The following is a 19,277-nucleotide window of genomic DNA, read 5'->3' as shown; positions in this document are numbered from 1 at the left end:
ACCCCAGTCTGTCTGCCATACTTCTTAGGGTCCTTGGCACAATGAATGTGCTTATGAAATCTTAACTATTATTTTTTTGGCAATTATATGACTAAATATACTGACGTTTTTCCATAAGGAAGAAGAAATCGATGTCCTCCTCCCCCTCTGCCTCTGACCTCCAAAATTCAAACGTACTCAACCACGTATCGTCACGGAGAAACAGTTCGTATAGAATGTGGACTTAACTTTGAGATGCAGGGATCAGAAGAGATACGCTGTGAAAACGGAAAATGGACAGAACCTCCCAAATGCATTGGTTAGCAGCACCTCAAATAAGCTTTCCCTACAATGAAACCTGCGTGCATGTGGAGCTAAATGGTCTCTTCTGTTTAAATTTTCCCTTTTTAGAAGAAAAGCAGAGGATGGTCTGTGAGGACCCACCCTTGGTTGCGAATGCTGCAGCAAACCTATCCTCCAAGGTCTATTATAATGGGGATAAAGTGACATACATGTGTGAAAGAGGGTATCACCTCCGGGGACCAGAAGAAATAACTTGTAAACGTGGAAGATGGACCCTTCCCCCTGAGTGTGTTGGTATGTGTGCTGCGTTTCACATCCAGAGCTAAGCCTAGTGTGTAAAATTTTCCTTTGTTTAATTCACACACTTACAGCAACAGTCCATGGCTTAGAAGAGTTTGAAACACACAGATACAGCACTTACTCTGCTATTTTTCCTGAGCATATGGAGCTCTCTGTAGAATTTAACTGAATATAAAGAATTGGGAAACAAACAAGTTTTTAACATCCTGATGATAGTACTTCTGCATCTGGCCATTCTGAGCCCTCCACCCTCTGAGCCACATACCTGCTCTTTCATCTAACTGAAGGGCACAACCAGGGCACCACTCCTCGGTGCCACCCTTCCTGTCACCCTCCTCATTTCTTGATCAGGTCCTGGAGAGACCTCCACAGACATGTTTACCGAGGATATCTGTTGTGTAAGAGAAAAGCTATTAAAGATGCTAGAGAAATTAGCCGAGTAGGAGAAAGACTCTGAAGACAGAGAGAAAAATGGAAATTTTCATCCATGGGTTGACTGAGATCTGAGATGAAGAGAGATGAGAAGGAAAAAATAAAAATGGAGAGGATTCCCTGGTGGTGCAGTGGTTGAGAATCTGCCTGCCAATGCAGGGGACACGGGTTCGAGCCCTGGTCTGGGAAGATCCCACATGCCGCGGAGCAACTAGGCCCGTGTGCCACAACTACTGAGCCTGCGCATCTGGAGCCTGTGCTCCGCAACAAGAGAGGCCGCGATAGTGAGAGGCCCGCGCACCACGATGAAGAGTGGCCTCCGCTTGCCACAACTAGAGAGGGCCCTCGCACAGAGGCGAAGACCCAACACAGCCATAAATACATAAAAATAAATTTTTTTTTTAAAAATAAAAATGGATAATAACAAAGGACAGTTTTTAAACGGACCATAATCGTTAGGTTAAAGAACACTGTTTATCTTTCTGTACATTTTAAGAATATCTATAGCATGAGTCCTTCAGAAGCAAGAAAAGTGAAAAATCGACTGCATACTTGTCCTTCAGCAAAACATTTGCTGTTTAGTTTGGCTTAGTAAATTTTAACAATACTTAGCTGAATAAAGTTTCTCTGATTCTGGTAATCTGAGAGATCAATTGTCCTAAATTACATAGTGAAATATTAAAGTACTATTGTATGGGCAACTGTATTACATCATTATGTTGTTATGTTTGTATTAATTTTAAAATATCTTCTTTTCTTAGGAAATACTGAGAATTGTAATTCTCCACCTGATGTAATAAATGGAGCTGTTATTGGTGGATTATTAGCAAGCTACCCGACAGGATCCTCAGTGGAATATAGATGCAATGAATATTACTTATTGAGAGGAGCAAAAATATCTCATTGTGAACAAGGAAAATGGTCATCCCCACCTGTTTGCTTAGGTGAGATAGAGAACACATTGAATTAAAAAAATTTTTCCCAGCCTTATTGAGATACAATTGACATATAACCTTGTGTATGTTTAAGGTGTATAATGTGATGATTTGATACACAAATACATTGTGAAATTATTACCACAATAAGGTTAGTTTATTTATCCTTCACCTCACGTAATTTTGGGGGTTGTTGTTACGATGAGAGCATTTAAAATCCACTCTTAGCAACTTTTAAGTGCACAACATTGGGGTGTTTATTTTTTTAATTTTTGAATTTTATCTTATTTATTTTTTAATATTTTTTTTTATATATTGTTTTGTACATTAGGTCCCTGGAACTTACTCTGCTTTTAGCAGGACACATTGAATTTGTTTTACCCTTATGTTTCTGTTCTTACGTGATTTTCATATAATGTTTTATAGCATGGAAAAGAGAATTTTGTATATATCTTTCATTCTTCAAGTGTTTTACTTTATCGTTTCTGTCAGCAGAAAAATATCCCTAGTATCTTAGGGTTTAGGCTATACTAGTTCTTACCCCACTGCATTTTTTTTTTAAATGTGGTAACATAAGAACAACAAAACTTTACCATTTTAACCATGTTTAAGTGTCCATTTCAGTGGCATTAAACATAATCACATTTGTGTGTCTGATTACATTTGTGTTGTCTTTCTCCTAACTGGAATTTCCCCTGGTTGTTTATATTTCTTGTTGTCTCTCTTATTGTCCTCAGAATGTCATTTGGACAGAAGAATAATCAATCCAATTCTTTCCTTGGTAGAGCATGTCATTTATAGCTTTCTTTGCCACTGCTTCCTCACTTTTGTTTTATCTTGTTGAGCAGATAAAAACGTTTGTAGTTACTCTAAATATATTTTGGATTAAGGCATGGATTAATTAATGTTAATGTTTTCAAGTAGAAAACTGAGGCAGCTATCTAAATAATTACCTAAATTGTAATTACTTTGGGAAAACAATATTCACCTCTCATTTCAAGCCTATAGATTTGCCTCATTTTTTAACTTTGCTAGTCAGAGTTACATTTAAAAGTAACATACCTGTTCACTACAGTTGCAAAGAACTTCTTACATTGTGACTTCTACAAATAGAAAATTGCATGATAAGCTCCCTATAAGTTAAAAAAGACATTTAGTTAAAAATATTAGCCCTTTAAACAACAAAAGCAAATCATTGTTATCTACAAGAAAATTAATAAACATACAGAATAAACTAGAAGAAAACAGAAAATATCAGTAACCTTGCCAGAAACAAATGCTGTCAATGACTTAGATAATGGTCTTTTACACCTTTTTCTACACCAGCTTCCAACATACATATTCACAAAAATGTATGATATCATGAAGAGGCTATGAATCTTGTTTCTTTCACTTAAACTATATTATGAACATGGTTTGATATATCTCTACATTATATTTTAATGGCTGCACAGTATTCCTTAATGCAGATATGCCATAATTTAATTAATTACTTTTTGATGGACATTTAGTGTGTTTTCAACATTTTTATATTCCACACAGTACATCTTGTACTAAATATTTGTACATGTAAATAATCTTTATTTTTTAATAAAATAAAATTAATTCTATTTATTTCGCATGTTTTGTTTTTGTTTTCAGATTATCTGAAGAGGAATTTCTGGATCAAAGAGATCTGGAATTTTAATTAAATTTCTGTTAATTGCCAAACTGCCCTTCATAAAGTTTATTCTGATTTATGATCCCAGCATCAGTGAATTAATGAAGTAGTTTCTTAATCTTTGTGAACTTGAATATCTTAATCTTTACATAGTGTTAATTAGGCAATTAAAATTACTTTAGTTGGATTTATTTGGGTATTAAACAGTTGACATTTTTCAGTTTTCTAATGGCCACAGGTGGTTTTTCAATGAACTGATTGTTCATAGTTTAGCGATTTTTCCATACCCATAAGATCTTTATCTATATAAATTATATTATCCATTTGACAGTTATGTATATTGCAACAATTTTTGTTTTCCTCTTCCTTTTATTTATAGTGTTTTTAATATACATAAATTTAAGTTTTAAGTCAGCTCTTTCAGCCTCTCCTTTGTGGTTTTCTCCTTCAAGTCATTCTTAGTTTGCTGTTCACATTCACATTCAGATATATCTTCACCTGTAGTTTTTCTATTGCTCTCATATTTTCATAAATGATTTTGATGTTAAGCTTTTGGTGATGTGATTGATATTGCATTCATCTCTGAGGATAGAGACTGGACCAAAATTGTAAAGGAAAAGCTAGTAATGGAACAACCCCATAGAGAACAATAAGGTTTAAGGAAACCTATCATTTTCTGTCTGGAACAATTGCCTCATGACATTTCGGCTTGATGCCCACAGCCTAAAACAAATACTGAGTGAAGATCATTTATTGTCATCAGGGCAAGAGGAAAGAGCTTTGTCCATCTTACTTGTCCTGTGGAACTGAAAGTACTCTCACTACGAATGGGAAAGATGGTGTTATAAGGAACAGCATTTCCCATCTGTGAATTATTCCAGATGTTATGAACTTCTCAACCTCCCCCCTGCTGGTCTTCCCTGCCCATATCCTACTTCAGCCAGTCTGGTCTCATTACTCCTCCCCAAGTAAGCCAGGTGTGCTCTCACCTCAAGGTAGTTCCCCGTGCCTGGAATGCCCTTCCCTCAAAAAATGACTTGGTTCACTCCTTAACCTCCTTCAAGTCTGTTCAAAGATTACTTATTTAAGCCTGTCCCAACCGCCTTACCTAGAAGCACAATCCCCCTTCCCCCACGCTTCCACTATTAATTTTCCTATCTCACTTATTATATGTAGTTTAAAGATGGCCCCAAATTATAAGATCCATATATTTATTACATTTATTGTTTATTGTGTGTGTGTGTCTCCCAGTTAGAAGGTAATCTCCATGAGGGCAGGGATCTTTGTTTTATTCACCGACAAATATCAAGTGGTAAGTGTCTCACAAATATTACACAGTAAATACATTTTCTATTTGAAGATTTTATTTTATAGGAAGGCAATCAGGATGAACCTAAGTGGTTGTTGTCTTTAAACAATATTTTTAATGTTTCAAATTAAGTGGTTTTAATTTATGGTATATTGAAGATAATACAAAATATATAAATTCATTTGACAGCAATAAAGTGTATCCTTTATTATGTATATATGTGAAGAGCTTTAACAATGATAAATGGTAAATATAAAACACTGCTTTTGATGCCTGTCATAATTTTTTTTGTAAAAATATGAGTGAGATGAGTGAAGAATTGAAAAGACCCTTTGTTTTACAGAGCCGTGTACAGTTAACGTGGATGACATGAGCAGAAATAATCTAGGGATGAAGTGGAATTATGAAGGGAAGATCTTACATGGAGATTTAATAGATTTTGTATGTAAACAGGGGTATGACTTGTCTCCATCAACTGCACTCTCTGAATTATCGGTGCAGTGCAACAGAGGAGAAGTGAAATATCCTTCATGTATTAGAAAAGGTAAAACAATAGTGCTTCCTGACAATTTCTTGGGTGACCAATATCACAGGTGATCAATATGAGTTCAAAGGATAAGACCCTAAGCAATCCACCACCCTCACCATCTAATCTATAAAGTTGGGAATGACCTGATCAATTTCCAATCAGCACATACCCTTAAATAGGATCTATGCTGACATCTTCTAATTCTGTAAGTCAGTTTTATAAAGAGAGAAATCATGAGATTTTGTACATATCACCAGACTTTCAGAGGATGGATCACCCTCTTGTGAGCAATCAACAACCCTGTAAAGCATTGCTCTCCTCAGGGTTTGCAGGGAAACGTTGTCTCAGAAGAGGGCTCAAGGTAGAGTGAGAGATTTTGTGTACTCCTTGGGCATGGGACTGTCACTTTTAATAAGGAGAAACAAAGAGAATGCATACAGAAAGCATGGCCTCAAGACGGATCTTATATGCTTTCACTTTTGGCAAACAGAAAGGGGAAAAGTAAAATCACAATTGTTAATACTTTGCTAGTTTTAAACGTGTATTTAATATTATGAGATTCTAATTGCAATCATAAATTTTATGTATGAAGTTATTGCAGAAACGCTTTTGATATTTAAAAATTACTTGAGAGATGTCTTAAAAATGCTTTTACATGAAATATATTGTTTTATTTCTGTAGCGATTATAAAAACACTGGCTGCCTATTGTAGCAATTCATTGCAGACTTTATTATTTTTGCAGAATCTAAAAGAACGTGTGCATCTCCCCCACTTATTAAAAATGGAGTTATTAAGAGTTCAACAATCAGGACCTATGAAAATGGTTCCTCAGTGGAATACAGATGTTTCGAGCACCATTTCCTACAAGGGTCTAAGGAGTCCTATTGTTTAGAGGGGGTGTGGACTACACCACCATTGTGTTTGGGTAAGTACTGCCACATATGTCTCTATTTCTTAAAATAAAACCATATTTTTCACTTCCTCTTCTCTTTGAGTTGATATAGCACTAATATAAAATTTAATTTTTGCATTTTTGTTATTTTATTAGTGTGCTTGTTGAATTACTGGGTTCTACTCTTTCCTCTAGATCATAAATATCTAGAATCCAGCTCATTCTAACAAGTATTTTTTAAGTACAAACCATACATGAGGTACTGGGTTGTAGGAACTATAGGATGGATAAGCTGTGTGGTGTGGGGAACCAGTCTAACAGTTGTCATTCAGTGTTATTGGTGCTGTGCTAGAAAACACGAGGACAGTGGGAAACAGATATAGGAATGGTCCCCTCAAGCTGAAAGATGATAATGCCTTGTTGATGAGGCATCCTAATAAAAGTAACACTATCTCCCAAGATTCTCAGGAGTCGTAAAATAGCATATTTTTAAATAAAAAGAAAATATTTCTTTGTGTTTATATCTGACTTTCATTTATTTTCTTATCTTATTTCACTGTCTTGGACTTCAGTATAATACTGAGTAGAAGTGGTGGGTATCTGTGTTCCGATCTCATAATTAAATCTTTCAGTAATTCATCTTTAAATATGGTGTTACAAATACATTTTAAAAAATCAAAATAAAGATATCGAAACCACCTATTTCTATTTTGCTAAGAGTTTAAAAAAACCTTCAGTGCGTTTAATTTTAGCAGTATCTGTTGAAACAATCATATGATTATTACATTTATTTTTTTCCCTGGAATTACATTGCTTCTTTTTGAATGTTAAAGCAGGATTGTATTTCTGTAATAAATCCCACATGGTTGTGATGAATTATGCTTTTTATATATTGTTGAATTTTATTTGCTAATATTCTACTTAGGATTTTTGCTACTATTTTCATGAGGGAGATTTGTTTGTTATTTTCCTTTTGGGTTTTGTATCAAGTTTCTGCTAACTTCATACAATGGGTTGGGAAGTATTCCCTCTTTATCAATTCTCTAGATTTTTGTCTAAGACTGGTACTATTTCTTCTTTAATAATTGTAAGAAATCATCAGAGATGCCACCTGGGCCTTGAGGTTTTTTTTGAGGGAAGATTTTAATAACAACTTCAATTTGTTTAATAGATATTAGGTTATTATTATCTTCTCTCAGTTTCAGTAGGAAGTGGTTTGTAAGAATGTGTCCATTATATCTAAATTGTCAAGTTTGTTGACATAACGTTCATGACATCCTTTTATACTCTTTTTAATGCCTTTAGTGATGTGTCTATTGTTATACTGCTGTGAAGAAGTATGTCTTTCTGATATATCTTGCTGAGGGTCTGTAAATTTTATTGGTCCTTATAAGCAATCAGTATCTGCATTTTTTGATCCTTTCATCAAATGTTGTTATTTCATTAATTTATATTCTTGTCTTTATTATTTCCTCTCTTCTACTTTCTTGGATTTATTTTATTACACTTTTTCTAGCTTGTTTAGATTTATACTTAGAGTTACTAATTTTCATCCTTTATGTTTTTCCCTAAAAATGAATTTAAGGATATAAATTTCCCACTGAGCACAACTTCAACTTCATCCCACACATTTTTATATTTTTGATTTTTACTATCATTCAGTTAAAAATTTATAATACCCATTTTGATATCTTCTATGCACTCTGAGTTATGTAGAAGTTTATTTTTTAAATTCTAAACATTGGAGGATTTTCTAGTTTTCTTTTGGTTGTTGATTTCTAGTCTAAATCCATTGAGACATACTTTGAATTATATCTGTTCTTTGAAATTCACCAATACTTAGTCTATTACAAGCATATACTTGTTTCAGGTAAACCTTCTTTTTACTTGAAATAAATTAATTTTGTCCTTGTTGGGTTCACTGTTGTTACATACATGTCAATTGAATTGAATTTTGTTTTTCATGTTACTAAGTTCATTCTTATCTATCCTGATTTGTGTTTGTTTGTTTATTTGTTTATTTTTCTACCAATTACCAAAAGAAGTGTGTTAAATTCTCTCACTTGGTACATTTAAAAATATTTATCATTTTAGTTCTGTCAATTTTGGGTTATGTATTTTGATGCTATTTTATTAGGTGCACACCGATTGAAACATGTTGAATCCTTATAATTTGAGTCTTTCTTTACCTATAGTAATGCTTTGTTTTTGTTTGGTTTTGCCTTAAAATCTACTTTAGCTGTACCAACTGGTGTTTGCCAAGTATTTACAAGGTGTACAATTTTCCATCCTTTAACTTTCAACTTTCTGGGTTCTTACTTTTAATGTGTATGCCTTACAAGCAATATATAGTTAGTGTATGTAAAAATATGCTTATTCAGTCTGACAGTCATTTCCTTTACAATGGATTATTTGGTCCATTTACATATTAATGTGATTACTGATACGTTTGGGTTTATAGCTACTATCTTACTATACTAGATATATATCCTATCTGTTCTATGTTCTGTTTTATCTCTCTCTCTTTTTTTTTTTTTTTATTGCTTTCTCATGGGCAAATCAAATTTTTTGTTATACCATTTTACTCTCTCATAGCTTGTGGATTATATGTTCCTCCAGACTTCCTTTAGCTGTTATCATAGAGATTTCATAATGCAAAATTGCCTTATTACAATTGAGTATAAATTCGTACTTTTACCATTTCTCTAGGACACAGAACGCTTTAACTTTATTTACTCTTCCCACTTTTTGTATTATTATGTCATGCATTTTCATTGTACATATAGTTTAAGTCCCAAAGATATATTAATATTATGTTGTCCAACAATATTCTTTTAGATTCACCCATATATTTATCAGTAATTTGTTCCTCATCTTTTCTTTTTTTTTATTTATTTTTTTATACAGCAGGTTCTTATTAGTCATCCATTTTATACACATCAGTGTATACATGTCAATCCCAATCTCCCAATTCAACACACCACCACCCCCACCCCACCCCCACCACTTTCCCCCCTTGGTTTCCAAACGTTTGTTCTCTACATCTGGGTCTCAATTTCTGCCCTTCAAACCAGTTCATCTGTACCATTTTTCTAGGTTCCACATATATGCATTAATATGCGATATTTGTTTTTCTCTTTCTGACTTATTTCACTCTGTATGACAGTCTCTATATTCATCCACGTCTCTACAAATAACCCAATCTCGTTCCTTTTTATGGCTGAGTAATATTCCATTGTATATATGTACCACGACTTCTTTATCCATTCATCTGTCGATGGGCATTTAGGTTGCTTCCATGACCTGGCTATTGTAAATAGTGCTGCAATGAACATTGGGGTGCATGTGTCTCTTTGAATTATGGTTTTCTCTGGGTATATGCCCAGTAGTGGGATTGCTGGGTCATATGGTAATTCTATTTTTAGTTTTTTAAGGAACCTCCATACTGTTCTCCATAGTGGCTGTATCAATTTACATTCCCACCAACAGTGCAAGAGGGTTCCCTTTTCTCCACACCCTCTCCAGCATTTGTTGTTTGTAGATTTTCTGATGATGCCCATTCTAAATGGTGTGAGGTGATACCTCTTTGTAGTTTTGATTTGCATTTCTCTAATAATTAGTGATGTTGAGCAGCTTTTCATGTGCTTCTCAGTCATCTGTATGTCCTCTTTGGAGAAATGTCTATTTAGGTCTTCTGCCCATTTTTTGATTGGGTTGTTTGTTTTTTTAATATTGACCTGCATGCGCTGTTTATATATTTGGGAGATTAATCCTTTGTCCGTTGATTTGTTTGCAAATATTTTTTCCCATTCTGAGGGTTGTCTTTTCGTCTTGTTTGTAGTTTCCTTTGCTTTGCAAAAGCTTTTAAGTTTCATTAGGTCCCATTTGTTTATTTTTGTTTTTATTTCCATTACTCTAGGAGGTGGATCAAAAAAGATCTTGCTGAGATTTATGTCAAAGAGTGTTCTTCCTATGTTTTCCTCTAAGAGTTTTATGGTGTCCAGTCCTACATTTAGGTCTCTAATCCATTTTCAGTTTATTTTTGTGTATGGTGTTAGGGAGCGTTCTAATTTCATTCTTTTACATGTAGCTGTCCAGTTTTCCCAGCACCACTTATTGAAGAGACTGTCTTTTCTCATTGTGTATGCTTGCCTCCTTTCTCATAGATTAGTTGACCATAGGTACGTGGGTTCATCTCTGGGCTTTCTATCCTGTTCCATTGATCTATATTTCTGTTTTTGTGCCAGTACCATATTGTCTTGATTACTGTAGCTTTGTAGTATAGTCTGAGGTCAGGGAGTCTGATTCCTCCAGCTCTGTTTTTTTCCTCAAGACTGCTTTGGCTATTCGGGGTCTTTTGTGTCTCCATACAAATTTTGAGATTTTTTTGTTCTAGTTCTGTAAAAAATGCCATTGGTAATTTGATAGGGATTACATTGAATCTGTACATTGCTTTGGGTAGTACAGTCTTTTTCACAATATTGATTCTTCCAATTCAAGAGCATGGTATATCTCTCCATCTGTTGATATCATCTTTAATTTCTTTCAACAGTGTCTTATAGTTTTCTGCATACAGGTCTTTTGTCTGCCTAGGTAGGTTTATTCTTAGGTATTTTATTCTTTTTGTTGCAGTGGTAAATGGGAGTGTTTCCTTAATTTCTTTTTCAGATTTTTCATCATTAGTGTATAGGAATGCAAGAGATTTCTGTGCACGAATTTTGTATCCTGCAGCTTTACCAAATTCATTGATTAGCTCTAGTAGTTTTCTGGTGGCATCTTTAGGATTCTCTATGTATAGTATCATGTCATCTGCAAACAGTGACAGTTTTACTTCTTCTTTTCTAATTTGTATTCCTTTTTTTCTTTTTCTTCTCTGATTGCCGTGGCTAGGACTTCCAAAACTATGTTGAATAATAGTGACGAGAGTGGACATCCTTGTCTTGTTCCTGATCTTAGAGGAAATGCTTTCAGTTTTTCACCATTGAGAATGATGTTTGCTGTGGGTTTGTCAAATATGGCCTTTATTATGTTGAGGTAGGTTCCCTCTATGCCCACCTTCTGGAGAGTTTTTATCATAGATGGGTGTTGAATTTTGTCAAAAGCTTTTTCTGCATCAATTGAGATGATCATATGGGTTTTCTTCTTCAATTTGTTAATATCATGTATCACATTGATTGATTTTCATATATTGAAGAATCCTTGCATCCCTGGGATAAATCCCACTTGATCATGGTGTGTGATCCTTTTAATGTGTTGTTGGATTCTGTTTGCTAGCATTTTGTTGAGGATTTTTAAATCTATATTCATCAGTGATATTGGTCTGTAATTTTCTTTTTTTGTAGTATCTTTGTCTGGTTTTGGTATCAGGGTGATGGTGGCCTCATAGAATGAGTTTGGGAGTGTTCCTTCCTCTGCAAATTTTCGGAAGAGTTTGAGAAGGATGGGTGTTAGCTCTTCTGTAAATGATAGAATTCACCTGTGAAACCATCTGGTCCTGGACTTTTATTTGTTGGAAGATTTTTAATCACAGTTTCAATTTCATTACTTGTGATTGGTCTGTTCATATTTTCTATTTCTTCCTGGTTCAGTCTTGGAAGGTTATACCTTTCTAAGAATCTGTCCATTTCTTCCAGGTTGTCCATTTTGTTGGCATAGAGTTGCTTGTAGTAGTCTCTTAAGATGCTTTGTATTTCTGTGGTGTCTGTTGTAACTTCTTTTTCATTTCTAATTTTATAGATTTGAGCCTTCGCTCTCTTTTTCTTGATGAGTCTGGTTAATGATTTATCAATTTTGTTTATCTTCTCAAAGAACCAGCTTTTAGTTTTATTGATCTGTGCTATTGTTTTCTTTGTTTCTATTTCATTTTTTTTCTGCTCTGATCTTTATGATTTCTTTCCTTCTGCCAACTTTGGGTTTTGTTTGTTCTTCTTTCTCTAGTTCCTTTAGGTGAAAGGTTAGATTGTTTATTTGAGATTTTTCTTGTTTCTTGAGGTAGGCTTTTATAGCTATAAACTTCCCTCTTAGAACTGCTTTTGCTGCATCTCATAGGTTTTGGATTGTCGTGTTTTCATTATCATTTGTCTCTAGGTATTTTTTGATTTCCTCTTTGATTTCTTCAGTGATCTCTTGGTTATTTAGTAACATATTGCTTAGCCTCCATGTTTTTGTGTTTTTTATGTTTTTTTCCCTGTAATTCATTTCTACTCTCATAGCGTTGTGGTCAGAAAAGATGCTTGATATGATTTCAATTTTCTTAAATTTACTGAGGCTTGATTTGTGACCCAAGATGTGATCTATCCTGGAGTATGTTCCATGCGCACTTGAGAAGAAAGTGCAATCTGCTGTTTTTGGATGGAAATTCCTATAAATATCAATTAAATCTGCCTGGTCTATTGTGTCATTTAAAGCTTGTGTTTCCTTATTAATTTTCTGTTTGGATGATCTGTCCATTGGTGTAAGTGAGGTGTTAAAGTCCCCCACTATTATTGTGTTAATGTCGATTTCTTCTTTTATAGTTGTTAGCTGTTGCCTTATGTATTGAGGTGCTCCTATGTTGGGTGCATATATATTTATAATTGTTATATCTTCTTCTTGGATTGATCCCTTGATCATTATGTAGTGGCCTTCCTTGTCTCTTGTAACATGCTTTATTTTAAAGTCTATTTTATCTGATATGAGTATTGCTACTCCAGCTTTCTTTTGATTTCCATTTGCATGGACTGTCTTTTTCCATCCTCTCACTTTCAGTCTGAATGTGTCCCTAGGTCTGAAGTGGGTCTCTTGTAGACAGCATATAGATGCGTCTTGTTTTTGTATCCATTCAGCAAGGCAGTGTCTTTTGGTTGGAGCATTTAATCCATTCATGTTTAAGGTAATTATCGATATGTATGTTCCTATGACCATTTTCTTAATTGTTTTGGGTTTGTCTTTGTAGGTCCTTTTCTTCTCTTGTGTTTCCCACTTAGAGAAGTTCCTTTAGTATTTGTTGTAGAGCTGGTTTGGTGGTGCTGAATTCTCTTAGCTTTTGCTTCTCTGTAAAGCTTTTGATTTCTCCATCGAATCTGAATGAGATCCTTGTTGGGTAGAGTAATCTTGGCTGTAGGTTCTTCCCTTTCATCACTTTAAGTATATCATGCCACTCCCTTCTGGCTTGTAGAGTTTCTGCTGAGAAATCAGCTGTTAACCTTATGGGAGTTCCCTTGTATATTATTTGTTGTTTTTCCCTTGCTGCTTTCAATAATTTTTCTTTGTCTTTAATTTTTGCCAATTTGGTTACTATGTGTCTCGGCGTGTTTCTCCTTGGGTTTATCCTGTATGGGACTCTCTAAGCTTCCTGGATTTGGGTGACTATTTCCTTTCCCATGTTAGGGAAGTTTTCGACTATAATCTCTTCAAATATTTTCTCGGGTCTTTTCTCTTTCTCTTCTCCTTCTGGGACCCCTATAATGTGAATGTTGTTGCATTTAATGTTGTCCCAGAGGTCTCTTAGGCTGTCTTCATTTCTTTTCATTCTTTTTTCTTTATTCTGTTCCACAGCAGTGAATTCCACCATTCTGTCTTCCAGGTCACTTATCCATTCTTCTGCCTCAGTTATTCTGCTATTGATTCCTTCTAGTGTAGTTTTCATTTCAGTTATTGTATTGTTCATCTCCGTTTGTTTGTTCTTTAATTCTTCTAGATCTTTGTTAAACATTTCTTTCATATTCTAGATCTTTGCCTCCATTCTTTTTCCGAGGTCCTGGATCATCTTGACTATCATTATTCTGAATTCTTTTTCTGGAAGGTCGCCTATCTCCACTTCATTTAGTTGTTTTTCTGGGGTTTTATCTTGTTCCTTCATCTGGTACATAGCCCTCTGCCTTTCCATCTTGTCTGTCTTTCTGTGAATGTGGTTTTTGTTCCACAGACTGCAGGATTTTAGTTCTTTTAGCTTCTGCTGTTTGCCCTCTGGTGGATGAGACTATCTACTTCATCTTTTCTTGTTTTTCTCTGTTTCTCATTGGGATAATTTTCTGTATGCCTGAAAAAATTAGTTCTTTATTATTTTCTCAGTTTGTGTTTGTCTGCAAATCTCTTTATTTTTTTTCTCCTTTGAGGAATATTTTTGCCTGAAATAGAATTCTAGCTTGTCCCTTATTTTCTTTCAATGCTTTAAGGATGTCATTTCATCCTTTTCTGTTTTTGTAATTTTTGTTAAATAGTCAAAGACCATTTTAATAGTACTTTTTTGAAAGTAATATCTTTTACTCTGCTGTCTTTGAGATTCTCTTTGCCTTCTCAGTAGGTTATTTTGGACCTAGATGTTGGTTTCTTTGTGCATTTTATTCTCCTAGTTGGTAGGACTTCTTGAATCTGTGACTTGATATCTTTCATAGGTTTTGGAAATGTTTGGCTAATGTCGTTTCAAATATTTTTAACATTTTCTCTTTTCACTCCTTCTGTGATTCCATAAAACACATGTTACATCTTTTTCCAGTGTCCCCTGTCTCTTAAAATCAATATTTTCTCTCCTTTTATCTTCTCATTGTTTCAGTTTGGTAATTCTCTGCTGATATATTTTCCAGTTCATGAATCCTCTCTTTAGATGTGTACAATCTGCTTTAAACTTGTATACTGAGTTCTCAATTTCAACTATTATCTTTGCATTTCTAGAATATCCATTTCATATTTTTTTGTAGATTTGAGTTGTCTGATGAAAGACTTCATCTTAACATCTATTTCTTGACCATATTAGTCACAATTATTTATCTTTAACTCTTTGTCTGCAAATTCCAATATCTGGATCATCTGTAAGCTATATCTATTTTCTAGCCCCATTTCTTGCTATTTCTGTTAATGGCTGATTGAATATCAAATATTATGTGTGGATAATTTTAGGAGCTTGAGACAATGATGCCATCTTATTCCAGACAATACTCATCCCATTTTCTGGCTGATGGTGTAGGGAAATTTGTTCTCTATTCAGTGAGAGACAAAAACTTTCTCTAAGCTTATTTTCAGAACTTTGTTTGCTCCTGGTCATAGAATGTACCCTGCAGGGTTCTTCACTAGAGTTTGGTGTGTATACCAAGGTCCCCCTTCCTGCCTGGCTCTGATATTCCTGGGAGATGGCCACTGCTCACTGTAGATTTTCATTCACTTCAAGCTGAGCTCCTCATTCTCTCTCTGCACAATCAAGAATAGGCAGATGCCCCCCTGGCAAAGCCAGGGCAGAGTATCAAGCTCATTTCCTCATACCTCCCATCTCTCTGGGCTCTGACACGTCAAGTCCTGGCTGTCTTGGCTGACCCACTTTTCTATCCTCAACCCCATGGGATTTCCAGCAGCTCTTCTGGCTCTTTGTTTGTTGCTGGCCCATCTCTATCTAGTCTCTCAGCTTGCGCTGAAAATCAACAAAACCCCAAGAGAAAAATGGCGCAGAGTGTGGAGCTCATCTGAATGGGCTTTTACCAGGCCCTTAGCCTCTGGAGTACTGCCTGCCTTGGAAATTCTCTGATTCCTTGAAATACTTGCTTTGTGTCTGTTTTCAGATTTTCTAGTTCTTAGTAGAAGTGCTGGTCTGATATAGGCTACTCTGTCATGGCTGAGAGCAGAAGTTCCGTGAAACAATTTGGAACTCGTTTTAATTTAAATTGCATGTTTTGTAGAACATTCTAAACAATAGTACCATTTGACCTCATTTTCAAAACTATTTTGCAGTGACTATAAAAATCCTGTTAGACTCTTTCTAATCATTCCTGTCATTTTTTTTCGATCTATAGCATTTCTAGGATGACATCTGACACACAGGCCTTCACTTGAGAACGACTGAATAAAGAAGTATTTTAGCGTGTCAGTTGTATGATTCATATGCTCTGTTAGCAACTCTGGACCTTTTTTTTTAATTTATTTTTATTTTTTTATCTGTGTTGGGTCTTTGTTTCTGTGCGAGGGTTTTCTCTAGTTGCGGCAAGCAGGGGTCTCTCTTCATCCGGGTGTGTGGGCCTGTCACTATCGTGGCCTCTCTTGTTGCGGAGCACAGGCTCCAGATGCACAGGCTCAGTAGTTGTGGCTCACGGGCCCAGTTGCTCCGTGGCATGTGGGATCTTCCCAGACCAGGGCTCGAACCCGTGTCCCCTGCATTGGCAGGCGGATTCTTAACCACTGTACCACCAGGGAAGCCCTGAACCTTTTTATTTATCTCAGAAGCAACTGCTTGGTGCTCAGTCATCCAGGAGGCAAATATGAACACAAGCAGCCCCATTTTCTGACATGATTTGACATTTGGTATTTTAAAAATACCAATGTTTTTATCAAGGAAAAGAAACCAGAGAAGTTTGCTGGGTATCCTAGTTCTTAAGTTTTTATTTTGTTTTGTTTTAATGCATAAGGAGAAGGACACAATAATACTGTCAATGCTTAAAATTTAAAGCATCTCAATCCAATCTTAATAATCCTTAATAACTGAAATTTAAAAGAGAAGAAACTGTTAATTACTTTGGATATACTTTATACATCAGGTCATAAATTCTGAGTCAGTGTTGAGACTCGAGCTTGTTTCTACATTTCCATAAAATATTATCTATCCAACCATGAATGGTTTGTCTCATGGGTGTTTTATTTGCACTTTCTGAAGAAGAAAAAGGAAAAAAGAACACTATTTCAATGACTATTATTAACTATCAATGTTTTTTTAAAAAACACCTTTTTTTGCTTTCTGCCTTTGCAAATCTTAATGGCATAAAGCTCAGTAACTGGCAGGACATACCCTTTTTCCAAATTCAGAGCAACAGAGATAAATGGCAGGCTGTTTTCTGTGAGCTTTGAACATATTTTCTGACTTGAATATGAATTCAAACTTACTTGCTGCTCTAATGCCTGGGAATTTTAAGGTTATTATGAGAAAGCAACACAATGGTTCCTGTTAATACTGAGAGGTATCAAGATCGTTTTCTTTGTTTTTAATTTTTTTCAGAGCCTTGCACATTATCTTTTGATACAATGGAAAGTAATAATTTGCTCCTGAAATGGAGTTTTGACAATAGGCCATATATTTTCCACGGCGAGTATATTGAGTTTCTTTGTAAGAGAGATACTTACATAACTGAGCTTCCTATTATCGGATCAGAATTGAGAGTGCAATGTGACAGAGGGCAGTTAAAATATCCAAGATGTATTCAAAGAGAAAGGTAAGGAGAGGTTTGTACCTGCAACTAATTTTTTTTCTGTTCAGGTTGTTATTCATGAGATTCATTATGTTATAAATTTCAGAAACATTAGGTTCTACAACAGTCCTACTTTATGGTCATTATAAAGGGAAAAAAATCACGTTGTCTTTATTTTTTTAAACCAAGCCAACTCCTTGATGTATTAACTAATTCAACAAGCTTTCTGAGTGGTCTAAAGTCAAAGCACTGTTTGCTATTTGATATTTGGACTCTTTGGCAATCGGGTAAATAAATCAATTTGAGCGATATTTAAATGTGGAAAAATTAACCTACATGTTCTGAGATAAGAGAAAATCACATTTTCTCCCATTCCTCATTAGCGGTTCATAATAACGATGGGAAACACAGTTGTACAAACTTGATACTGAGGGAAAAGCATGTTAATAACACAGATTAAAATTATGGTATTTGTTTTCAGGAACACAGTTCTATATAAGAATTTGGAAGTTATTTCTGAAGTGTTTTCTCATATAGCAATTTTTAAAATATATTTTCTACTACTTGATCAATGGAAAACAATCCTGTTCTTTTCTTAGAGAAACGTTAAAAGAATGCAATAAAATAATGTAATTCATTTTATTGGGTCAGAATTTTGCCCCCTTTGAAGATACATTATAAAATGGGAATTCTACTCTAGGTTCAACTAAGAACATTTTTAAATGACTTAACGGCAAAGTGCATGTGGTACTCTTCTAATGGTTATAAAGAATGAGCTGTATGAACTACATAAGGACAGTTTTTTAGATACTTTGAACATTCTAGAAAAAAAATTCATAAGACACACACAAGCAGAAAACTTTTTATTTTTAATTTTTAATTGTGCTGAAAATCAGAGTAAAAAATGTATGTGCTATTTAAATTTTTTATTATATCTTGCATTTCCTATTTCTAAGAGAAAAAGTAATAAGTAACTTAGAAAAAAAAATTGTATAAAATGGTGTTATTGTAGTTAATGACATTGAGTTTTTAAAAAGAAATTGGTGGTATAATTTACCAGGGATGGTTACTTGCTTTTATCAGTACCTCATTAAAACAAGGACCAGTTATATGAAATATTGAAGGGCTAAGACTGTAATAAATACTTGACCAGAAATGATGCTTATTTCAACCCCACCTTCTCTCTCTTTTTTTCTTATCAAGGATGTTGTCTTATCAAGAACCCTTAAGGACATGAAAATGAATGGCAGAAAGAAGAATAACATTTTGACACATCATAAAATCCTTTATAAAACATAATTGTTAGAAGAAAAATGTTGAATTAAAAATCTCTGAGTTTTTACTTACATGAAGATTTGAATCTAAACTGTTTACGCTGGACATTTTCTTTATTTATAAATAAAAGCTACACATGCTGTTGTTTCACTTCTGGTTTGGATGACTTGACATGTGACCTCACCTTTGCTGCATGTCTTTCATCTATTAAAACATCAATCTGCACATCAAAATATTTCTGGTTCCTAATGCCAGTTCACTGGACTATATTGTCTTCAATATATGTGCAAAAATTCACATTTGTCTTTATCGTCTTTGTTAATATCAGGGTTTTCTGTTACTTTGAGTTCAATATTTATGTCAACACAAAAGAACCAACCACACTAGAGCTGAGAAACTATACATCATGTTAGAGGATTTACTTTATTAAATGAGCCGAGACTGCCCTTCAGACTTTCTAAGTGTAAAGAACTTTTAAAATTAACTGTACTATTAGCTACCATTTGTTAATAATCAA

At 34.6% G+C, this 19,277-nt stretch overlaps 1 protein-coding gene across 1 annotated transcript in view; it reads left to right on the top strand.

Moving 5' to 3' along the window:
* The window catches only part of F13B (coagulation factor XIII B chain), a 39,891-nt gene extending 20,836 nt beyond the window's left edge, over positions 1 to 19,055 (top strand). The window contains exons 6-12 of the mRNA XM_082394604.1: positions 119 to 298; positions 391 to 576; positions 1,776 to 1,958; positions 5,262 to 5,462; positions 6,192 to 6,374; positions 17,296 to 17,509; positions 18,689 to 19,055. Of these exons, the coding sequence (XP_082250730.1) occupies positions 119 to 298; positions 391 to 576; positions 1,776 to 1,958; positions 5,262 to 5,462; positions 6,192 to 6,374; positions 17,296 to 17,509; positions 18,689 to 18,722 (1,181 nt within the window). The 3' untranslated portion in view covers positions 18,723 to 19,055. The remainder of the gene's footprint in view (positions 1 to 118; positions 299 to 390; positions 577 to 1,775; positions 1,959 to 5,261; positions 5,463 to 6,191; positions 6,375 to 17,295; positions 17,510 to 18,688) is intronic.
* The last annotated feature ends 222 nt before the right edge of the window (positions 19,056 to 19,277 follow it).

This window comes from Balaenoptera borealis (assembly GCF_965194805.1).
Source record: "Balaenoptera borealis genome assembly, chromosome: 1".
Lineage (NCBI taxonomy): Eukaryota > Metazoa > Chordata > Mammalia > Artiodactyla > Balaenopteridae > Balaenoptera > Balaenoptera borealis.
This window is presented reverse-complemented; position numbering and strand designations above follow the sequence as displayed.